This window comes from Hemitrygon akajei, unplaced genomic scaffold (assembly GCF_048418815.1).
Source record: "Hemitrygon akajei unplaced genomic scaffold, sHemAka1.3 Scf000136, whole genome shotgun sequence".
In the NCBI taxonomy this organism is placed as follows: Eukaryota; Metazoa; Chordata; class Chondrichthyes; order Myliobatiformes; family Dasyatidae; genus Hemitrygon; species Hemitrygon akajei.
Window position 1 is genome coordinate 83,413 of NW_027332022.1, and position 25,297 is coordinate 108,709.

General features: G+C 46.6%; 2 protein-coding genes across 2 annotated transcripts in view; one reads left to right on the forward strand and one right to left on the reverse strand.

The window, feature by feature from the left end:
* LOC140723789 (uncharacterized) overlaps positions 1–16,881 on the forward strand; it is a 65,647-nt gene extending 48,766 nt beyond the window's left edge. The window contains exons 11-16 of the mRNA XM_073038323.1: positions 4,942–5,028; positions 5,185–5,337; positions 12,020–12,152; positions 12,529–12,838; positions 15,245–15,675; positions 16,816–16,881. Coding sequence (XP_072894424.1) covers positions 4,942–5,028; positions 5,185–5,337; positions 12,020–12,152; positions 12,529–12,838; positions 15,245–15,675; positions 16,816–16,881 — 1,180 coding nt within the window. The remainder of the gene's footprint in view (positions 1–4,941; positions 5,029–5,184; positions 5,338–12,019; positions 12,153–12,528; positions 12,839–15,244; positions 15,676–16,815) is intronic.
* Positions 16,882–19,601: 2,720 nt separating this feature from the next.
* Positions 19,602–23,958, reverse strand: LOC140723790 (uncharacterized). The gene is made up of 2 exons (XM_073038324.1): positions 23,908–23,958; positions 19,602–21,668 (listed from the first exon to the last, which is right to left on the reverse strand). The coding sequence occupies exons 1-2, from the start codon at positions 23,956–23,958 to the stop codon at positions 20,256–20,258; spliced, it is 1,464 nt and encodes a 487-aa protein (XP_072894425.1). The 3' UTR covers positions 19,602–20,255.
* Between the last annotated feature and the right edge of the window lie 1,339 nt (positions 23,959–25,297).

Genomic DNA, 25,297 nt, shown 5'->3' on the forward strand with positions numbered 1-25,297 from the left:
CTTCCTCATGGGAGATCTCTCTTCTCAATCCCACATCCTCCTGTGGGAACTCTCTTCCACATCCCTCCTCCTCCTGGCCGATCTCTCAAACCCATCCCACTTCCTCCTGTGGGATTTATCTTCCCCATGCCTCATCCTGCTGTGGGATATCTCTTCCACACTCCATGCCGCCTGTGGGATCTCCCATTCCCATCCCCTTCTTCCTGTGGGATCCCTTCCTCCTGTGGGTTCTCTCTTCCCCATCCCCCTTCCTCCTTTGTGATCTCTCTTCCCCATCCCCCATCCTCCTGTGGGATCTCTCTTCCCCATCCCCATCCCCCTTTCGCCTGTGGGAACTCTTCTCCCATAGAATCATAAAATCATAGAACACTACAGCACAGAAAACAAGCCATTCGGTCCTTCTAGTCTGTACCAAAACCTTATTCCGCTAGTCCCATTGACCTGCTTCCAGTCCATAACCCTCCAGTCCTCTCCCATCATGTATCTATCCAATTTAATCTTGAAGCTTAAGAGTGAGTCCACATTTTCCACATCAGATGGCAGCTCGTTCCACACTCTCACCACCCTCTGAGTGAAGAGTTTCCTCCTAATTCTCCCCCCAAACCTTTCCCCTTTCACGCTGAAGCCATGTCTTCTCATATTTATCTCTCCTAATCTATGTGGAAAGAGCCTATTCGCATTTACCCTGTCTATGCCCTCATAATTTTGTATACCTCTATCAAATCTCCCCTCATTCTTCTACGCTCCAAGGAATAAAGTCCTAACCTGTTCAATCTTTCCTTGTAACTCAACTCCTGAAGACCCAGCAACATCCTAGTAAATCTTCTCTGCAGTTTTTCAAACTTACTGATATCCTTCCTATAGTTAGGTGATCAGAACTGCACACAATACTCCAAATTTGACCTCACCAATTCCTTATACAACCTCACCATAATATTCCAACTACTAGACTCAGTACTTTGATTTATGAATGCCAGGATGCCAAAAGCCTTCTTTACAACCCTGTCCTACCTGTAATGCTACATTCAGGGACTTATGTATCTGAAACCCCAGATCCCTTTGTTCCTCCGCACTTTCAGTGCCCTACCGTTTATCGTGTATGTCGTACCTTGATTTATTCTTCCAAAATGGAACGCCTCACACTTGTCTGCATTAAATTCCATCTGCCATTTTCTGGCCCATTCTTCCAGTTGGTCCAGATCCCTCTGCAAGCTTTGAAAGCCTTCCTCGCTGTCCACAACACCTCCATCTTAGTGTCATCCACAAACCTGCTGATCCAATTTATCACATTATCATCTAGATCATTGATATAGACAACAAACAACAATGGTCCCAGCACAGATCCCTGAGGACACACCACTAGTCACAGGCCTCCAGTCTGAGAAGCAATCGTCCACTACCACTCTCTGTCTTCTCCCACACAGCCAATTCGAATCCAGTTTACAACCTCTCCATGGATCCCTAGTGTCTGGACCTTTAGAACTAACTTATTACGTGGGACCTTGTCAAAGGCCTTACAAAAGTCCATGTAGACACCATCCACAGCCTTTCCTTCATATGCATTCTTGGTAACCTCCTCGAAAAACACTACAAGATTCATTAAACATGATCTACCACATACAAAGCCATGTTGACTATCTTTTATCAGCCCTTGGCTGTCGAAATCCTTGTATATCCGATCTCTCATTACACCTTCTGATAATTTACCGACTACTGATGTCAGGCTTACTGGCCTGTAATTACCTGGTGTACTTTTGGAGCCTTTTTCAAACAACGGAACAACATGAGCTACCCTCCAATCCTCCGGCACCGCACCCGTGGCTGAGGACATTTTAAATATTTCTGCCAGGGCCTGCGCAATTTCTACACTAGTCTCTCTCAAGGTCCGAGGAAATATCATGTCAGGCCCGGGGGATTTATCCACCTTTATTCACTGTAAGGTAGCAAGCAACCACTCCTCGTTAATCTCTATATGTTCCATGACACTACAGTTTGTTTGCCTTAATTCCATATCCGCTATGCCAGTTTCCTGAGTAAACACTGACGCAAAAAACTGTTTAAGATCTCCCCCATCTCGTGAGGCTCCACACATAGACGACCACTCTGATCTTCTAGGGGACCAATTTTGTCCTTTACTATCCTTTTACTCTCAATATACTTGTAGAAACCCTTCGGGTTTACCTTCTCATTATCTGCCAAAGCAACCTCATGTCTTCTTATTGCCTTCCTGATTTCCTTCTTTAGTATTCCCTTACATTTTCTGTACTCTTCAAGTACCTCATTTGTTCCTTGTTGCCTATACCTGCTAAACACCTACTTAACCAGATCGCCAATATCCCTTGTAAACCAAGGTTCCCTATGCCTGTTAACTTTGCCTTTAATCCTGGCAGGAACATGCAAACTCTGCACTCTCAAAATTTCACCCTTGAAGGCGTACCACTTACTGAACACATCCTTGCCAGAAAACAACTTATCCCAATCCACTCTTCCCAGATCCTCTCTCATTTCCACAACATTGGCCCTTCTCCAATTCAGAACCTTAAATGGTGGACCAGTCCTATCCTTATCCATAATTATCTTGAAACTAATGACATTATGGTCACTGGACCCAAAATGTTTGTTTACACATACTTCTGTCACCTGACCTGTCTGATTCCCTAATAGGAGATCAGGCACTGCACCCTTTCTCGTTGGTGCCTCAATATATTGATTCAGAAAACTTTCCTGAACACATTTGACAAACCCCACGCCATCTAACCCTTTCTCAGAGTGGGCGTCCCGGTCAATATGTGGAAAGTTAAAATCCCCTACAATTACAACTTTCTGTTTCTTACATTGGTGTGCTAACTCTCTACAGATTTGCTCCTTCAATTCTCTCTGACTATTGAGCGTCTATAATACAACCCTATTCGTGTGGTCACACCTTTTCCCGTTTCTCAGCTCTACCACTATGGCCTCTGTAGAAGAACCCTCCGGGTGTCCCGTCTACGCACAGCTGTGATATTCACCCCTCACTGGTAATGCCAATCCTCCCCCTTTCATCCCTCCCCCTATCACGTCTGAAACACGGAACCTCGGAACATGAAGCTGCCAGTCCTGCCCCTCCTGCAATCAAGTCTTACTAATAGCAATAATGTCGAAATCATCATGTGCCAATCCACGCCCCTAAACTCATCTGCCTTACCTACAATACTCCTTGCAATGAAATAGATGCACCTGAGAACATTTCTATCACGTACATTGATATCTGTCTATACAAGCAGTCCTCGCGTGACCCTTATCCTCTCTACATCACTATCTGCTCTAACACTCTGCCCCCTCCTCCTGCAACCTTGTTTAAAACCCCCGGAGCAGAACTTGCTAACCTACCGGCAAGTAGGTTAATTCCCCTCCAGTTCAAGGGCAAACTGTCCAATACGAACTGGTCTCACCACCCCTGGAAGAAAGCCCAATTGTCCAGAAACATGAACCCCACCCTCATGCACCATCCCCTCAGCCACGTATTTAGGTGCATTTTCTTCCTATTTCTAGCCTCACTAGCACGTGGCACGGGTATCAATCCACCTGTGGGATCTCACTTCCCAATTTCCCTTCTCCTGTAGCATCTCTCTTCCCAATCCCTTACATCAGGTGGGATCACACTTCCCCATCCCACTTCCTCCCGTGGCATCTATTTTCCCCATCCCTCTTCCTCCTATAGGATCGCTCCTACTCATCCCTCATCCTCCTGTATGATCTCACTTCCCCACCCACTTCCTTACTGTCTCATCTCTCTTCCCCATGCCCCATCATCCTATAGGATCTCTATTCCCCATTCCCATTCCTTCTGTGAGATTTTCCTTCCCCATCCACTTTCCTGCTCTGGGATCTGTCTTTCCCCATGCCCCACCATCCTATGGGATCTCTATGCCCCATTTCCCCTTCCTCCTGTCGGATCTCTGTTCCCCATCACCTTCCACCTGTGGGATGTCCTCTTCCCCAACAACCTTCCTCCCGTGGGATCTCTCTTCCATCCCCATTCCTCCTGTTCCATCTCTCTTCCCTATCCACCTTCCTCCTGTGGGGCCTCTGTTCCCATCCCCCACTTCCTGTGGGATCTCTCCTACTCTTCCCCATCCCCCTTCCTTCTGTGGGATCCCATTTCCCCCATCCCCCATCCTCCTGTGGGATCTCTCTTCCCCATACCTCTTCCTCCTTTGGGATCGCTGGTCCATCCGACTTCCTCCTGTGGGATCTCTCTTTCCACATCCCACTTCCTCCTGTGGGTAGTCATAATGCCCCCTCTTGCTGCGGGATCTGTCTTTTTCCTCCACAATCATCCTGATGTATCTCCCTTCCCATTCTCCTTCCAACTGTGGGATATCTCCACCCCACCCTCTTTCTTCTAGGGATATATCTTCCCCAACCTCCTTACTTCTGTGGGATCTCTATTCCCCATCTCCATTCCTCCTGAGGTATTTCTCATACTCATCCCCCATCCTCCTGTATGATCTCACTTCCCCGTCCCTCCTCTTCCTATCGGATCTCTCTTCCCCATGTTCCTTCCTCCTGTGGGATTTATCTTCCCCATCCCCTTTCTTCCTGGTGGATTTCCCTTCCCCTCCCCCCCTTCCTCCTGTGGTCTCTCTTCCCCATCCCTTTAGCTCGGGTGGGTCTATTTCACTAAGTCCCATTGATATTTCTGCATTTCCGTCAGGAACACTTTTCTCTCCATCAGGGAATGAGACAGAATATGTGGAGTTTACAGGGACACACCGACAGACGAAATTACTGACATTCGGTGAATACCCTCGAGCTGGGCAGTGAGGGACATTGACAGGGATGGGAACTCCGATCAGTGATATACAGAAGGGTTTAATGTTTCCTGAAATATCCGAATGAGAGAAATTACCCCAGACCCACGGTTTGAATCACTTTGTTCATCAATTTGTCTGTGTTTAGACTTGGGTGGAACCAACTGGGAGATTCAGGAGTGAAACTGGTGTCTGCGGCTCTGAGGAACCCGGAGAGTAAAATACAGAAACTGGAGTAAGTACCAGACTGTGGGAGATTGTGGTTTACAGTCACTGGGTGTCTGACACTGAACATTAATGTGATCAGTAATTGTGTTACTGATAAACACTGGGGATTTGTACCGTCTCCTGTCTCTCTGTGTCCTTCACCCTCACTCTCTCTCATCTCCAGTCTGTACAATGTCGGTCTCAGGGATTCTGGTGCCGAGGATCTCGTCTCCGCTCTCAGTACAAACCCATCGCTGACGGTGCTGAACCTGGGATCAAACTCACTGACAGATGGATCTGTCCCCGCCTCTCCGCCGCCTCATACTGACCCTCCCGAGTCTGGAGTGGATCGAGTGAGTGTTTGTGTTAATGTTCAATGTGATAAATTATCAGCGGAACCGCGGGTTTTCTGGTGATATTTGTCTGTGAGTGTTGTTGAAACATTAACCCCGGTCCCCTGTTACTGACACTGTTGTGTAATCTGTTTATTTCATCTTTATTCTCCCATCTGTTTCAGGCTGGACGGGAATCGGTTCAGTGTGACCGGGAGGAAGGAACTGAGATTTGTGTGGGGAGTCAGACCCGCACTGGGATTGGATCCTGTCAACATCTGAATGTGTGAACATCCCCGCCGCGGGATGGGGACATTTTGGCCGATTCCCCGCCCTCCCCTTTAACTCCCACCCTTACCTTGAATGGCCGCGAGCCGGAGCTGATTCCCAACGGTTTTAACGGAACCGGCTCGGGTCTCGCGCTGTTTGTCGTTCGGAGCGGTCCCGCAGTGACGTGTTTCCGCCTGTTGTCCAGCGGGGCAGCTTCCGCCGGATGTGCGTGTTCGGGACTCCCACGTGACACCCCGGGAATTTACCCAGGCAGGAAGAGCCGGGGTCGGGGGCTCAGTCTGGGACACCGGTATCCCGGGGTGGGATTATCCCGGGAGAGAATCCTTTTGCTCCCTTTGCTGAGGACGGTGCATTCGGCAGTCTGCCGATATAATTATGTTAAATTGACAAATCCCTTGGCAGTGACCCTGGATCTGCAGCGATCCCGTCACGGCCCTGAAGTGTGATTTTATAATCATCGGTTCCCCGATGCAGAGTGACGGTGAGAAACGGGACTGATTATTCAACGGTCACTCGTTGTCGCTGGTCAGTTAATTGTGTGTAACTGTGAGTGAGTCGATTTACATTTGTCATGATGATATCAATAAACCGCTGTAACTTCCTGGTCTTGGTGTCAGACTTTGGTCTCATTAGAGGAGAAACAGTGACCTGGGGTTACTGCTGCCCCCAGCACCCGATGAACTGAAATAATACATGGTAAATGATAGGGCATTGAGGAATGCAGTAGAACAGAGTGATCTAGGAATAATGGTGCATAGTTCCCTGAAGGTGGTATCTCATGTGGATAGGGTGGTGAAGAAAGCTTTTGTAAATCAGAGCATTGAGTAGAGGAGTTGGGATGTAATGTTACAATTGTAAAAGGCATTGGTCAGGCCGAATTTGGTGTAGTGGTGTACAGTTCTGGTCACCGAATTATAGGAAAGATGTCACTAAAACAGAGAGTGTACAGAGAAGATTAACTAGAATGTTACCTGGGTTTCAGCACCTAAATTACTGGGAAAGGTTGAACAAGTTAGGTCTTTATTCTTCGGAGCGGTAGAAGCTTGGGGGGGGGGCTAATAGAGTTATTTAAAATTATGAGGGGGATAGATAAAGTTGACATAGATAGGCTTTTTCCATTGAAAGTAGGGGAGATTCAAACAAGAGGACTGAGTTGAGAGTTAGGGGGCAAAAGTTTAGGGGGTAACATGAGGGGAGAACTTCTTTACTCAGAGAGTGGTAGCTGTGTGGAACGAGCTTCCTGTAGAAGTGGCAGAGTCAGGTTTGATTTTGTCATTAAAAAAAATAAATTGGATAGGTATATGGACAGGAAAGGAATGGATGGTTATGGGGTGAGTGCAGGTCAGTGAGACATGGTAGAGAGAGAGCGTTTAGCACGGACGAGAAGGGCCAAGATGGCCTGACCCATCAGACACTCGCGGGGTCAGACACAGAGTGAATGTCCCTCCACACTGTCCCATCAGACACTCCCGGGGTCACACACAGACTGAATGTCCCTCCATACTGTCCCATCACACACTCCGGGGTGAGACACAGAGTGAATCTCCCTGGCACACCGTCCCATCACACACTCCCGGGGTGAGATACAGAGTGAATCTCTCTCTGCATTGTACCAGCACACACTCCTGTGGTCAGACACAGAATGAAGCTCCCTCCACACCGTCCATCTGACACTCCCCCGGCTCAGTCACAGAGTGAAGCTACCCCCACATCGTCCCATCACACACACCCGGGTTCAGGACACAGACTGAATGTCCCTCCACACTGTCCCATCACAAACTCCCAGGGTCAGACACAGAGTGAATCTCCCTCTGCATCGTACCATCACACACTCCTGGTGTCAGACTCAGAGTGAAGCTCCCTCAAAACCATCCCCATCACAAACTCCCAGGGTCAGACACAGAGTGAATCTCCCTCTGCATTGCACCAGGAACACACTTTTTTTTACAATATTTTTTATTCAGAAAAAGAAAAAAAAGATTTGCAGAGTGCAACACATAGATACATCTCAACATAACTTGTGTGTGCATTCATATATTGTGATAGAATTGATCAAAATGTTATAGCATAACACATAAAGGTATACCACTCTGTATTCAAAAATTTAAAGATAGGTCATACAGCATAAAAGAAATGTTTTATATAAAAAGTCAACACCCTACCAACTACCAAATAAAAAAGCTGATGGATGATAATGGATAAATTAGAAAAAAAAAACATAATCGCTTAAGAAGAGAAGATAAAAATATACATTAAATTCTGGTGCACTGTTAAACTTTATAAATTGGAAAAGTAATTTAGGAAAGGTCCCAGAAATCATAAAAAGATTGTTTCGAATTTAAGTCTGAGCAGCGATCTTTTCTAAATTTAAGTAAGACATATCACGTACCAATTGAAGTTGTGTAGGAGGGGTAGACTCCTTCCAATTAAGCAAGATTGCTCTCCTTGCTAAAAGTGAGGGGAAAAACTAAAACCTGTTGGTTAGAAGTATTTAAAGGTATATCTTCATTTGCAATAATACCAAACAAGGCAGTAAGGGGATTTGGGTCAAATTGGACCCTAAAAGTGAGAAAGTATGGAATGCTTCCTGCCAAAACTTTTCAATTTTAGGGCAAAACCAAAGCATATGAATTAAAGAAACATCAGCAGAGTTGCATTTATTACAAAGTGGAGAAACATTCGGATAAAAACTGGACAGCTTCTGTTTAGAAATGTAAGCTCTATGAAACACTTTAGATTGTAAAAGAGAATGACGGGCACAGAAAGATGATTTATTAACCCGTTTAAGAATTTTATTCCATCTTTCATCACAAATCCGACAATTGAGGTAATCCTCCCAAGCTTCTTTTTATTTTATCTAAAAAGTCTTGTCTAGAATCAATTAGCAAGTTATAGACACTGGTAATAGAACCATTAACAAAAGTTTTTAAATTTAAAATATCGTCCAGTAAATTTTTATCAGGACCTATAGGAAAAGTAGTTAATTGGGAAACGTAAAAAATCTCTAATTTGAAGGTATCTGTAAAAATGTGTTTCCAAAAACACTTAATACCTAGTTCATCCCAATCCTTAAAGAATTTGTCAGTCATGGAAGGGATAAAAAAAAATTAAGGAGAATGGGAGATGATAATGAAAAAATTCGCTAAACCCAAAAAATGGCCTAAATTTAGATCAAATCCTTAAAGTTTGCTTAACCGTAATGTTATTTGTTATTTTATTTTGCTGAAAAAAGAAGAGTATGATCCAAGAAGAGAGACAATAGAGGATTTTTTACAGAATTAACTTCTAAGGAGACCCATGATGGGCAATCTTTACGATAAATATAATAAGACCAGAAAGTAAATATTCCCTTATATTGGACAGCCCCAATAGTAAAACCTAAAATTGGGTAGGGCTAATCCACCCATCTCTTTATTTCTTTGTAGGTAAACTTTACTTAAACAAGCTTGCTTATTATTCCAAGTATAAGATGTTAAATTGAATCTAAAGAATCAAAGTAGGTCTTTGGAATAAAAAATAGTTGAGGCCTGAAAAAGATATAAGAATTTAGGAAGAATTTCATTTTAACCGAATTAATTCGGCCATTTAGGGATAAAGAAAGATGAGACTATTTAGAAAGCATCTTTTTCACTAATTCAATAAGGGGTTTAAGTTTTCTTCAAAATACATTCTTGAAGTTTTTAGTAATTGTTACACCTAGATATGTAAATTGACTTGTAACAACTTGGAACGGAAGTTTGGCATTTGATGACATTAGGTCATTTAAAGGAAATAGCTCACTTTATGTAAGTTCAGCTTATATCCTGAAAATGAACTAAACTGGGAAATTAAAGAAAGAACCGAAGATAAAGAAGGTTTCAGTGTTAGAGATAAGAAGTAAAATATCATCAGCGTATAATGAAATTCTATGAGTCATACCTTTCCTCAGTATACCAGAAATGTCCTTAGATTCTCGAAATGCTATTGCTCAGGGTTCTATAGCTAAAGCAAATGTAAAGGACTAAGAGAACAACCTTGTCTAGTTCCCCGCTGTAATTTAAAGGGCTTAGAAATTTGAGAGTCGCATACACAGACACCCAGGTTGAGACACAGAGTAAAGCTCCCTCCAAACCGTACCTTCACACTCACTGCGGGTCAGACACAGAGTGAATCTCCCTCCACATCATCACAACACACACTCCCGTGGTGAGACACAGAGAGAATCTCCCTCTGCAATGTCCCATTACACACTCCTGGGGTGAGACACAGAGAGAGGTTCCTCCACTTCTCCCATCACACACTCCCAGGGTCACAAACAGAGTGAATCTCCCTCCACACTGTCCCATCACACACTCCTGGGATCAGACACAGAGTGAATCTCTCTCCACACTGTCCCATCACACACTCGTGGGGTCAGAAACAGTATAAAGCTAACTCCACATCGTCCCATTAACACACACGTGGTAAGACTCAGAGAGAAGTTCCTTCCACTTCTCCCAACACACACTCCCAGGGTCACACACAGATTGAATCTCCCTCCACACCGTCCCTTCACACACTCCCGAGGTAAGACACAGAGCGAATCTCCCTCTGTATCATCCCATCATACTCTCCGGGGATCAGACTCAGAGAGAAGTCCCTCCTCACCATCCCATCACACTCCCTCCGAGTCAGATACAGAGTGACTCTCACTCCCCTCTGCCCCATCACACACTCCCAGAGTCAGACACATAATTAATCTCCCCCCCTCAACATCCCATCACACACTCTCGGGGTCTGAGACAGTATGAAGCTACCTCCACATCGACCCATTACACGCCCACAGGGTAAGACTCAGAGAGAAGTTCCCACCACTTATCCCATTAGACACTCCCAGGGTCACACACATTGAATCTCCCTCCACACTGTCCCTTCACACACACCTGGGGTCAAAACACAGAGTGAATGACCTTCCAAACAGTCACAACACACTCCTGTGGTGAGGCACAGAGTGAATCTCCCTCTGATTCGCACCATCACACACTCCTGGTATCACACACAGAGTGAAGCTCCCTACACACCGTCCCATCACACACTCCCGGGTGTCAGACACAGAGTGAATCTCCCCCCTCACCGGCCCATCACACACTCCCGGGGTCAGAAACACTATGAAGCTACCTCCACATCGTCCCATTACACGCCCCCAGGGTAAGACTCAGAGAGAAGTTCCCACCACTTCTCCCATCACACACTCCCAGGGTCACACACAGATTGAATCTCCCTCCACACTGTCCCATCACACAGATCTGGGTCAGATACAGAGTGAATCGCCCTCGAAACCATCCAATAAGACATTCCCGGGCTCAGAAACAGAGTGAATCTCCCTCCATATCATCAGAACACACACTCCCGGGTCAGACACAGAGTGAATCTCCCTCCCTCTTATCACAACACACACTCCCGGGGGTGAGACACCTAGTGAATTTCCCTCTGCAATGTCCCATCACACACACCCGGGGTGAGAAACAGAGTGAAACTCTCACCACACCGTCGCATCACAGACACCCAGGGTGAGACACAGAGTGAATCTCCCTCTGCATCGTACCATCACACACTCCCGGGGTCAGACACAGAGTGGGGCTGTTCTGATTGCGCTGGGAGAAATCGAGGAAGAACTGCTTTATGAAGGTCGTGATTTACTTGGAAATTGGTTTGAAACGTCTCTTGAACATCTAAATGAGCGGCTGGTTTAGTGTGGAAGCTTCGTTTGGAGTTTTTCTGCCAGTTTGGACGGGGTTCGTTGACGGCTGCGAACTGCGTAGCTCCCAGCTGTGGCCGCTGGCAACTCGCCGGGGAAGCCGGGTCGCTCCAAAAACCGGAGACAAACGCCGTTGTTCCCTCACTGACATCGGGACAACCTCCTTCCATCTCTATCGTTCGTGACCCTTGATCGGTGTAGGAGCCGAAACATTGTTTGAAACGTCTCTACCTCTCACGGCCTGGAAGTTCTGCAGAACTAACGGAGCCTTTCCTGGCGTTGGAATTTCTGGCACTGAGCCTGCAATGGTACTGTCGAGTACAACTTTTCCGGCCAGTCACTCAACTCGCTCCAGGACTTTATAAGCAGCACCACCACCGTATCATTCTCGATTCGGACACAGAAGCAACATGCCGGACCGGTCTCCAGGGAGTCGCAGGCCTTCGGGGAGGTTATGTAAAGGCGGCTGCCTCTCCAGCCTCGGACAACGCCCTGTTTCGGTCGGTGGAAGTGGAACACGGGGTGCAATGTATTTTGCGTCCTGGAACTACCCTGGAAAAGTGCGCGGAGGCTATGGAGGACTTGTTGGGGAGAAATGATGTTTTGGCCACTGAGAAAGAGTTCGGGAAGGCAGTGTTTTACCTGAGGAATGATGAGTTGGTGCATCGGGCCCTCAGTAGGGGGATCACGTGGGAAAACATCTTTTTACAGATGGAGCTGGTGACAGCTCCCACACAACGCATCGTCTTCGGTCACGTTAAGCCTTTCATCCCCAACAAGGACCTGCTTCCCACACTAGCACGCTTCGGGCAAGTAAGGTCAGAAATAACTGCCATCAGTTACAAATTTATGAGGACGCACCCCTCCGTACCGTAATCTCTTTCCGACCGTCATGTATTCATGCAGCTGGAAAAGGAGGACGACGTTGAGGGCCGATTTACTGTCCGGCACGAGGGGGTAGACTATCAGGTGTATTGGAGCTCTAAGCGCCCACGGTGCCATGCGTGCGGGGAGGTGGGGCACTTTCGGGAGGGACTGTCCTAACACCCGAAAACCCTAGGGAGTCCACTTCGGGTACCAGTGCCCCAGCTACCTCTGCACCTGGCCCTTCTTCTACCCTGTCCCTGCCCCTACCCCTGTCCCTATTCCTACGTCTGTTTCAGTCCCTGCGCCCGCCCCTGTCGTTCAGGCGGGAGATCTTGAGGTTACGTGCAGGGAGGGTCCAGGCGAGGGTGGGGCTGGAGCTGTGTGGAGAAAGAAAGCGAAGGAGAAGTCCAAACACCCTAAGAAGTCGGCCCCCGAGAGAGCAGAGCTCACACCCATTTGCCCTGAAGTGGAGCAGGAGGCTCCGGGAAGTGCACAGTTGGACGGGGTGATGGAAGCGGAGAGTAATGCTCCATCGGTGAATCCCGCACCTGTGTGCTCCTCCGGCTTGAAGAGGAGACGGGAATGTTTCCCCAAAAGGGCAGGGAATGAAGAGGCGGGGGAGCCCCAGGAAGGTATGGGAATCCGGGTAAAGATTGGTTCTAACCCTGAATCCCCAGGATGTAGCCACCAGTCCTGTGGTAGGTGATTGTGCAGAAAGACAGAGCTGGAGCCCTCCACCCAGGACTTAGCAGTAAGCGCCTCCCTGGAGGCAAGTGTATTAAACAGTTATGAGCGGAGAGGAGACCAAGCTCTCCTCACTGTCAGCATCAGGCTGCCGGTGAATCCCTTGGACCAGAGCTGCTGGGGTCCCCTTCATACCTGTCTCCTGGGGAGGGTGATATACTCTGCATGCCGACCCCATCAACTAATGGTCCGCATGGAGTTCCTGGGAATTACCCCTCCATTGTCGTAACTGTGGATAAGACTGATGCGACGGAGGAGCGGGAAGGTATGAGGGAGGGTACCCGCTGCGCAGTGTGGGTTACAAGTGCAGCCACCTATTAGAACACATGAGGAGGAAGATGGTGGGATCTGTCTGCAATGAGGGGTTGGAGGAGACTAAATTTTAATGGTAGCAGGGGTTCTCTCCGCAGATAAAAGAATCTCTCAGTCCTTTGGGATCGGAGATATACGGTGGAATTTTCCTGTAGGGAACCCATAACACCCCGGGGGTCGAGTCTCTTGGTTCCTGGAGTGACAGGGAGGGGTCTACATGAGCCACCTCAGCTCCAACTCCAGCGGGGTGGCGATCCTGTTGGCCTCGACCTTCCAGCCGGAAATGGTAAAAGCTCAGGATGTCGAGCCCGGCCGCCTGCTCCATCTGGCTGTGCGCCCGGATGGTGAACCTCTGCATTTCATCAACGTGTATGCCCTGAGGGGCGAGGTGATGTAGATGCGCCTACTCCCTATTCCGTCTGCTGTCCACTCTACTGAGCTCCCTGGATCCTGGGGGTGGGGGGACTTCAAATGTATCTTCGAGGTGGGGAACCTCTGCAGCCTCCAGCGCGACAGAGCATCGGCAAAGAAGTTAAAGGAGTTAGTCGGCTTTAACTCCGCGGCAAATGTCGTCCTGGAACCATCACCTTGTGTGGATGGAATTTCCCCTCTGCACTCTGAGGTGGGGCCGGCTGGTGGAGTCGTGGCATCAGCGCCAGACTCCGGAGCGAAGGGGCCCGATTTCGAATCCAACGGATCCTTTGCACGCTTAACTTGACCTCGTAAAAATAAAACTGCAGAATGCTATAGAAACGAAAAGATCAGCGCATAAAGCTTGTCATGACGGCGCCCGATGACTCCACTAGGAGTTAATGGTATTCTTCTTCTCCGGTTCCGGCACTGGCGCTGTAAGAACCAGCTGCTGAAGGACAGCCGGCTCCGCGTCTCGTTCCGAGCGTTCTAGGTCGCCTGGAGGAAAAGATGGGTAACTGTTTTTATGTCGGGAGTACACTAGTAGGTCGACAAAGAGGCGGGGCTCTGAGATAGAGCGGTTTGAGCGAGCTTTGCTGGACCTAGTGTATCGGAGAGGGTCGTGACTGTCACGTGACCGCACTGCCCACTACCCAGTCGGAAGCCACGTCAACTGCTAATCAAGGTTTGACCCCTCCTCGCCCATCAATACACTGTTACGAACCCGCAGGTTTCGTTCACTGTGGACTGTCACTTTAACAGAGCGCTTCAGTGAGGCAGGACTATGATGTTGTTCACTGACCGACACGCAGCTTGTTTACCTTTAAAACAAGGACACAGACAGTCACGGTCAGGAGTGGGGGGGGGGGGGGAGAGAGAGAGAGAGAGAGAGAGAGAGAGAGAGAGAGAGAGAGAGAGAGAGAGAGAGAGAGAGAGAGAGAGAGAGAGAGAGAGAGAGAGAGAAACCTGGAAAAGGTAGCAGTTCCAGCTTGTCGAAGCTGGGAATTTGGAACTCTGCTACACCCACAAGGGTGGGGTGATCATCGATCCGGTGCACATCGGATGTGTGGCTGTCACTCCGTATAATCCAAAGGAGTGGATTTGGGAATGTCCTGTGGGGCGACTCGAAGTTACCCCTTGCCTGGGTGTGTGATGTGGTAACCCCTTGAAGACGGCATCCCTGTGACAGATCACTCTGGTGGTCATTCGTGTGTGGATTTGGAACGGCTCGACGGAGGATCTTCCACCACTGATGTTTATTAATTACCACCGTGGAACCCGTGGAATTCGGCGTAATTGCCTTCTCTCTAACTTTCATCCTGGATTACAATATCTCTCTCCCATCATTTACTCCGTGGATGAACTGAACTTCCATGCTTTCCCATCTCAAGACTCTAAGCCTTGTTCCACCGAGCTCAATAGTTTGGGAGTTACATTTACACACACCTACACATAACACTGTTAACTTTTGTTTATCTTGGTTAAGTTGTTATATTATCAGTAGATACTAATAAAGATAGTGGTTTTAACATCCGGGCACTCCAGTGACCACTGCCGATGGTGCCGCTAAGCTGGGGACTCCCTGGACTTTGAACGGGACCCGCTGGGTTTGCGGCCAGCGCGCCTACCCGTGTCTCCCCGCGAGCTGGTCCGGCTGTTGCTTTATGTGCCATATGTGCTGCCCTTCATCCACCCCCTGAACGATCTGGGGGAGCACCAGACACACAGCGGCCACCGGGACAAGTGGGCCATCACAGAGGTGGAGAGGTTCTGGATGATAGCCTCTCCCAGATACGGCACGGCCCAATTGCCCCGTGAGGTGATCCAGATGACCAGTGTACTCGGGACGCTGGCCAACGAGACGGCAGTGACACTGCAACACACCGAAGATGCCCTCACCCGACGGCGGCAGAGCTGGCGGCCGCCAGGATGGTCACCCTGCAAAATCGACAAGCCCCGGATTACCTACTGGCGGCTGATGGTGGTACCTGTGCAATCATTGGTAAGGGGTACTGCACGTTTACCCCGGACGTGTGGATCAACATCACCCACTTGGCTGCTCACATTCGGGACTCGGTGGCTAAAATTCAAACATCGAGGGACCAGCTTCTCCTGCACGACACCTCATGGGGAAACTGGTGGCCGTTTGGGTCCCTGGGCAACTGTCACCCACTGGTCGATTGCATTCATTCTCGGTATCATCGCTGTGTGTATATTATGTTGTGCTTGCCAAACTACTCAGAGCACGTCCGCCTTTTTTCAGGCCTGTACAGTCACATACAGCGTTAACCTTAGAAATAGTTGAGTGTAAAACTTCCATTAAGATATATCACTTTCCTTCTCACTGTGTTACATGTAATGTTTGGCGAGTGGCGTGGATCCGAGTTATGGATTTTATTGGACGGGGTCGTGACTGTCACGTGACACCACTGCTCACTTCCTGGTCGGAAGGCACGACACCTGTCAATCAAGGTTTGACCCCTCCTCGCCGATCAATGCACACCCCAACATTGGCCCCTTTAATTAGCCTTGTACTTGGCCTCGAGCAATTGGCCTTTGTAATCGGCTTAACTCTGCTGGTACCGAGCCATTAGCCCCCCTGGGAATTACCGGGGCGGGACCCTCCAGCCCTGCTGCACTATAAAGGGTGCCACGTGTGCTGGACCCTTTCCCTTTGCCATCTCCGAGGGACCACCCTGCTTCACTCCAGGCTGAGAACCGTGGAATGGCGCTGGAAAACTTGTTGGTGAGCTGTGCATTGAGTAGGGTTGGGAGCGTCGATTAGTGTCCCGAATAGCACAAAGCCGAGCCTGCACTCGGTCAAGGTGTGGCGCATATCGCATTGGTTGTGTGGGTGTGTGCGTGTGTACTTTCTTCACAGGCGATTTTCCCACGTTCGATAGTAATTGTCCGTGTGTGTTTTATTGCCGATCCGATTTTCCCCCGACTGCTGTAAATTGTGTGCATGTTGCTTCAGTTGCCATTTTCCCACGTTTGCCTTCTGTAAATAAAATACTTTTCTACCAAGACTGTGTGTCCAAAGTCCTTGCCTTTGAGACCTACCGAATCTGTTTCCCCACTTACAACAATTGCTCAGCCAATTTAAATTTTCTACATTCATGCGATATGGGTGTTTAATCAGTTTTGCTTGACCAATATCTACGTCATGTACTGCGACCGTGGTTTCCTTGGGAACATCGAGAAATAAATCTTTAAACTTCAGAATTAATTCCTTCAGCTGTTGTTGTTGCTTTGGCTGCAGATGAGCCAACCCGTTATCAATGTTTTCTAGAACAACCGAGTTCATTAGCCTAACTGGGACCACGTTTGGCTTGTGAAAAGTCTCAGACGAGTCAATTGTTTCATTCTCAGGGTTACCAGATTCATATGTTTTGACAACAACACTCACAGACGGTGCCTGCTTGTCAAAATAAGGCTTTATCATATTTATCTGTACAACCTGTGTTAGTTTACATCAGTCGGGTGTTTCAATACTATAATTCACATAATTAATTTGAGAGACTATTTCATACGGTCTGTTGAATTTCGCCTGAAATGGATTCGTCAACATTGGAAATAAGACAAGCACCTTATCCCCCACCTGGTATTTTCTTTTGCAAGCCCGCTTATCAAACCAACACTTCATTTTGTTTAGAGAAATCTTTAAGTTTGTCTCGCTAGACTACAGGCTTGGTGTAGTTTATTTTTGAACTTCAAAACATAGTCTATCAAGTTAACATGTACATCCTCATCAATCCACTGTTCCATTAACAAGGGCAAAGGTCAACTCACTCTGTGACCAAATACAAGTTCAAATGGAGTAAAGCCCAGTGATTTTGTACCGACTCTCTTACTGCGAACAAAAGTAAATGTATTCCTTCATCCCAGTCTTTTCCATTTTCAACATTTTAATGTCATAATCATTGTTTTGAGGGTAGAATGAATTTTTTCTAAAGCCCGTTGTGATTCCGGTTGGTATGCAGACGATGTAATTTGTTTAGCTCCCAGTTCTTAAACTACCTGCTGGAATAATCCAGATGTAAAATTACTTCCGTGTTCAGACTGGATTTCTTTAGGCAAACCAGAAAAGGTAAAAAACTTGGCAAGAGCTTCGCCACAGTTTTAGCTTTAATATTTCTGAGAAGTATTGCCTCTGGGAATCTGGATGCAGTACACATAATAGTTAGCAAATACTGATGGCCAGCTTTAGTCTTTGGCAATGGGTCAACACAATCCACCATAAATTTTGAAAAGGGTTCACCGAATGCAGGTATAGACCACAGTGGGGCACTGGGGTGACCTGATTAGGTTTACCCACAACTTGACAAGTGTGACAGGTTCTGCAAAAGCTCACAACATCTTTCCTCAGATTAGGCCAGTAGAACTATTTCATAATCCTGTTTACAGTTTTATTCACTCCAAAATGGCCACCTGAGGGCAGAAAGTTAAACTTTCAGCCCTATAAACTTTACGAACTACAACTTGGTGAACAATTGCCCATTCCTCACTCACTGGTATAGCAGGTGGCCTCCACTTCCGCATTAACACACCATCCTTGAGATAATACCCTAGTGGCACTTTCTTAATCTCATCATCTGAGAGAGCTGTTTCTTTTAAAGCTTCAATCTCGGGGTCTCGGTTCTGTTCTGCTATAAACTCGTCTGCGTCGGCAGACTTTTTAGCCATACTTCACGTTACTGCGCAGGAAGGATAAATGTTAAAATCCATCTGTGGGTTGTCAGTGGTTGGCATAGTTGTTAACTGCACTGCAGGAACAACTTTACCATCTGCCAGGTCATTCCCTAACAACAAACTAACATCTTCCCCCAAATACGTCTTTATGTCATCAGGGATGCACCTTTTCAATTCTTCAATTAAAACCAATTCTTTCAAGCTGTTAAAATCATCAGTCACATTTTTACATGTGCACCAGTGGTCAAAACACACAAACTTCTCAGAAGCAAATTCCTTATAAGTCTGGTTCACAGATTTCCTCAGATTTCTAAACTTTTGCCTGTATGATTCTGGTGCAAATTCGTAAGCTTTGAGCACAGCCTGTTTCACTATGTCATAATCAGCTGCTTCATCAAGTTTCAAAGCAGAATAGGCTTGCTGAGCCTTCCCCTTAAATTACACTTTGTAAGAGAATAGGCCAACCCTCTTCTGGCCACTTTAAACTCTGAGCAACCTTCTCAAAATGCTGAAAGTATTTATCAACCTCTGCGTCATCAAATGGAGGGACCAATTTAACTACCCAACTGGCCTCAAATTTATCACCAGAGACTAACGCTAGACTCTTTTGCTGCAACCTCTATCTTCTCCAGCTCGAACAGCTTCTGTCTTTCTGTTTCCTCCCTCTAATTTTCTGCCTCTTCTCTGTTTTTCTGCTTCTCGAGCCTCAAACTGCCTCTCCCTTTCTGCAGCCTCCAGCTTTAATTTTTCTCACTTGTACTGCTCAAGCTCACTAGGTTTACTTTCAGGAAAAACCTCCAACTCCTCCACTTTAAACACACCATCAAATTCATAATGTTCAGCTATTAGGCTCTGCAACTGTGCCCTCCTCATTGTCAATTTCACCTTAGCAAGTTTTAACCTTCTAGCAAAGCTCAACAACTCAATCCTTCTGGCGTCCTCTAATGCCTCAGAGGTTGGTTATTCCAGACATCTATCAGCATCCATTGTTGCTGATTTTCCGCACACAAATAAATCAAAAGGGATGAAATTGATAATTAATCAATATGCCCCAAAATCTGTTCATATCCAGGACACAGGCCCCAATTTTGTTACGAATCACAACGTTTTACAAACGAACCAGCAGCAATAGACTATACCTGGAGTCTGTTTTTGATGTTAAAACTATCTTTATTAGAACCTACTAGTAATTTAGTAACTTAAGTAAGATAAAAGTTAACAGTGTTATCTGTATGTATGTGTGTAAATAAAACTCCCAAACTATTGAGCTCGGGGGAAACAAGACTTGGAGTATTGAGATGGCAAAGTATGAAAGTTCAGTTCAATCACGGAATAGGTGATGAGAGAGATATTTATAATCCAGGGTAAATGTTGAGAGAAGGCAATTATGTCGGATTCCACAGGTTCCATGGTGGTAAAACGAGAGTACAGTCACTGTAGATTTTATTTGTTGTCTTTCCAAACCCACATACGATTTATCACCGAAAGTGACTTGTCACAAGGGGATTCGTCTTCAAAAGAATTACCACACCACATCCAGGCAAGGGTTAACAAATCAGTGGTCTTCACAGGATACCCAAAATCAGATCCATTCCTATGGATCAAACGATGTGACAACCGCACATTCGATGTACGGTGAATCGATAAATAATCCACCCTTGTGGGCATAGGTAAGTTCCAAACAGTGACCCTTGGCCACTAGTTCACTTGGTTCAATCCTTCCATTTTGCCTCCTTCATCTCCGTCTGTCTCTGAGTGTCTGTGTCCTTGGTTAAAACTATACAAGCTGTGAGCGATGTAAACAAGCTGCAAGTCAGACTGATTCACCTTCTTAATCTCTCTCTCTCTTAAAATGACAGTCCATAGCAAATGAAACTTAGGGAATCATAACTATGGCCACTCCCCATTGTGAACTGACTGGTGAGCCAGTAGTTGGGGCGACTGAGTGAATCCCTTCCCACAGACTGAGCAGGTGAATGGCTTCTCCCCAGTGTGAACTCGCTGATGACTCTGTAGGTGGGATAACCGAGTGAATCTCTTCCCACATTCTGAGCAGGTGAACGGCTTCTCCCCAGTGTGAACTCGCTGATGATTCTGTAGGTTGAATGACCGAGTGAATCTCTTCCCACAGACTGAGCAGGTGAATGGCTTCTCCCCAGTGTGAACTTGCTGATGTTTCTGTTGGGTGGATGAATCAGTGAATCCCTTCCCACAGACTGAGCAGGTGAACGGCTTCTCCCCAGTGTGAATTCTTTGATGAATCTGCAGGTGGGCTGACTGAGTGAATCCCTTCCCACATTCTGAGCAGGTGAAGGGCCTCTCCCCAGTGTGAACTCGCTGATGATTCTGTAGGTTGGTTGATTGACTGAATCTCTTCCCACAGACTGAGCAGGTGAACGGCTTCTCCCCAGTGTGAACTCGCTGATGTCTCTGTAGGTTGGATAAGTGAGTGAAGCTCTTCCCACAGGCTGAGCAAGTGAACGGCCTCTCCCCAGTATGAACTCGCTGGTGACTCTGTAGGTGGGATGACTGAGTAAATCCCTTCCCACAGACTGAGCAGGTGAATGGCTCTTCCCCAGTGTGAACTCGCTGATGTACCTGCAGGGTGGATGAATGAGTGAATCTCTTCCCACATTCTGAGCAGGTGAACGGCCTCTCCCCAGTGTGAACTCGCTGGTGTCTCTGTAGTTGGGACGACTCAGTGAATCTCTTCCCACATTCTGAGCAGCCGAATGGCTTCTCCCCAGTGTGAACTCGCTGGTGTTTCTGTAGGCTGGTTGAATCAGCGAAACTCCTCCCACATTCTGAGCAGGTGAATGGCTTCTCCCCAGTGTGAACTCGCTGATGTCTCTGCAAGTGGGCTGACTGAGTGAATCCCTTCCCACATTCTGAGCAGGTGAACAGCTTCTCCCCAGTGTGAACTCGCTGATGTCTCTGTAGGTGGGATGACACAGTGAATCCCTTCCCACATTCTGAGCAGGTGAATGGCTTCTCCCCAGTGTGAACTCGCTGATGACTCTGTAGGTGGGATGACACAGTGAATCCCTTCCCACATTCTGAACAGGTGAACGGCTTCTCCCCAGTGTGAACTCGCTGATGACTCTTTAGGTGGGATGACACAGTGAATCTCTTCCCACATTCTGAGCAAGTGAACGGCTGCTCCCTGGTGTGAATTCGCTGGTGAGCCATTAGGTCAGATGACTGAGTGAATCCTTTCCCAGTAATACAGCAGATGACCAGCCTCTGTCCAGTGTGGTGTGAACTGACTGGTGCCCCCAGGAGGGAAAACTGAGTGAATCCTTTCTCACACACAGAACAGGTGAATGGCCTTGCCTAGCGTGAACTTGCTGATGTACCTTCAGTTGAGATGACCGAGTGAATCACTCCCCACAGTCTGAGCAGGAAGGATGGTCGATTGAATCCCTTGCTCCACTTCTTGAATATCTAGACAGAGACAATAAAACTGGCGTGTCGTGTTTAAGCTTCCTGGAGACAAATTCCTTCTCGGTTTTAACCTGTAAAAGGATTTACAAAAACCATCAATGGGTTTAGGGCATTTCAGATGAGATTACATGATTTGCCAAGGTTTGATCTGGTATCACACCATTACAGTGAGGTTCAACCCAAGCTGGACAGAGATATATTATCTCCTGACTGGGCAGAGTGCTGGTATGTGGAATGACCATCAATTCTCTGATGCTCTTCCTGTCTCCATACGAATGGGACATTTCTGCTATCTCCAATTTGTACCCTCGCTCAGTTTGTCTCTCTCCATTGGTATTATTCCCTGTTCCTGCTGAGCTGCATGGGTGCCTGGCCCCACAGTAACTGAAACAGTATCACATAAATTGTTTTTCTTGACGTGCAACTGGGATGTTCTTTTATGTATTATTAACTTAAAGTGCCACAGTTTTAATGCCAGATAAAAAATTCCTGCTGAGATGAATTGTTGGTCCACACGTCTGATAAAAGGACTTAGAGAGAATGTTTGTATTATTTCACGTTCTTGTCACAGTCATAGAAAATTAAAACACTGAAACAGGCCCTTTGGGCCATCTAGTTTATGCCGAACTACTTAAATTGCCCACTCCCATACCCTTACCATCCAGGTACCTACACGAACCTCTTAAATGTTGAAATCGAGCTCGCATGCGCCACTTGTGCTGGCTGCTCATTCCACACCCAGATGACTGTCTGTGTGAAGAAGTTTCCCCTCATGTTCCCCTTAACGTTTCACCTTTCACCCTTAACCCATGGCCTCTGGTTGTAGTTCCACCCCATCTCAGTGGAGAAAGCCAGCTTGCATTTACACTATCTATGCCGCTCTATCAAAATCAAATCTCCCATCAATCTTCTACATTCCAACAAATAAAGTCCTGATCTGTTCAATCTTTCATTAAAACCCAAGTCCTCCAGACCTGGGAACATCCTTCTGAATTTTCTCTGAACTCTCTGAACCTCTTTTACATCTTTCCTGTAGGCAGGTGACCAAAACTGCACACAATACTCCAAATTAGGCCTCACCAATGTCTTCTGCAAGTGAACATAAAATCCATCTATTGTCAGTACTTTGGTTCATGAAGGCCAATGGGCTAAAATCTTTTTTTCCATCACTATCTAACTGTAATACCACTTTCAGTGAATTAAGGGCTTGTATTCCCAGGACCCTTTCTTCTACAACACTCCTCCGTGCCCGACCAGTCACTGTGAAAGACCTCCCTTGGTAGGTCAGACCAAAGTGCAACACCTCACATGTGTCTCCATTAAATTCCATTTTCCATTTCTCAAACCATTTTCCCAGCTGGTGCAGATCGCACTGCAAGCCATGATAATCTTCCTCACTGTCCACTACACCACCAGTCTTGGTGTCATCCACAAATTTGCAGATCCTGTTAACCACACTATCATCCAGATTACTGATATAGATGACAAACAACAACTGATCCAGCGCTGATCCCTGTGCAACCACTAGTCAGAGGCCTCCAGTCAGAGAGGCAACCATCTGCTACCACACTCTGGCTTCTCCCAAAGACAGTGTCTCATCCGATTTGCTATCTCATCTTGAACGCTGAGTGACTGAACCTTCTTGACCAACCTCCCATATGAGACTTTGTCAAGTGCCTTGCTAAAGTCCATGTAGACAACATCCACTGCCTTGCCTTCATCCACTTCCCTGATAACTTCCTCGAGAGAGTCTGTAAGACTAGTTAGATATGACCTACCATGCACAAAGCCATGCTGTCTATACTTAATCAGTCCACATCTATCCAAATACTTATATATCCGGTTCCTGCACATAATAACGTTCCAAGAACTTTCCTACTAGTGATGTCAAGCTCACCAATGTACAATTTCTCAGTTTATTTTTACAGCCTTTCTTGAACAGCAGAACAACATCGGCTGTCCTCCAATCCTCCAGTACATCACCTGTCACTTACGATTATTTAAATATCTATGCTTGTGCCCTGACAATTTCTGCACTTGTCCTCCGCAGGATCCTGGGGAACAACTTATCAGGCCCTGGGGATTGATCCACACTTACTTGCCGAAAGACAGCGAACACCTCCACCTCAGTAATCTGTACAGGGTCCATGAAGTTGATGTGGCTTTGCCTCACTTCTATAGACTCTGTGTTCATCTCTTGAGTAAATACGGATGCAAAAAAAATCTCCCACATCTATTTTGTCTCCTCATATGGATTACCATTCTGATCTTGCAGAGGATTAATTTTTTTTTCCATTGCTATCTTTTCGCTCTTAACATATCTGCAGAATCGCTGAGGATTCTCATTCACCTTGTCTGCTGGGGCAAATTCATGCCTTCTTTTATTTCTTTCATAAGTGCTCATTTGAATTTCCTGTCTTTCATAAGTACCCCATTTGTTCCTATCTGCCTGTACCTGGTATGCACCTCCTTTTTATTGATCTGGGAGAGGAAAGCCAGAGGTGTGATAGATCTGCATGGTGGGAGGTGGGGGTAAGGAGGGTTAAACTAAAGTTGCAGGGGGAATGGGAGCCTGAATGGTAGTGGAGAGGTTGTGGAGACAGATGTTGTTCAGGCCTCAGACAAAGTCAGGAATGAAAAAGTTGATCATGGTGCAGTGAATATGCTGAGCCCTGTATATTTCAATACAAGGAGCAGCATAGGAAAGGCGGATGTGTTCAGGGTATGGAACAACACCTGGAATTATGACACTAGGATCTGGCAACTGTGGACTGGGACAGGCTGCTTTATGGCAAAGGTGTGCTTGTTAAATGGGAGGCCTTCAAAGCAAAATTTTGAAAGTACAAAGTGTGTATCTCCTTGTCAGAATAAAAGGTAAAAATTTATTTATTTTATTTCTTATGTGTTCTCTTGCATTTCTTATACTCCATAAGAACCTGCCTGCAACTCCCTGTTATGCAACTCCATTTTGTGCTTCACCAGGGTCTCAATATCTCTTGGAAAAAAAAGGTTCCCTACAGTTTCTAAGAAATGCAAGAGGACACATAAGACATAAATCAGGATGGCTAAAAGAAGGCATGAGGTTGCCATCACAGAAAAGATGAAGGATAATCCTCAGGGATTCTAGTGATAGATTAAGAGCAAAAGGATTGCAAGGCACAAAGTTGGTCGTCTGGAAGCCCGGAATGGCAATCCACGTGTGGAAACAAAGCAGATGGGGGAGATCTTAAATATTTTTTCATCTCTATCTACTCTGGAGATGGACAAAGGGTCTATGGGAGTGTAGAAAAGCGGCATTAAAATCGTGGACCCTGTACAGTTTAAAGAAGAGAAGTTATTTTGCTGTTCAACATTGAACACCACACATAGAAATCTACAGCCTATTCCTGGCCATTCAGCCTACAATGTTGTACCAACCATGTAGCTTACCCTAGAAACTGTCCAGATTTCCAATAGTGCATAGCCCTCTATTTTTCTAAGCTCCACGT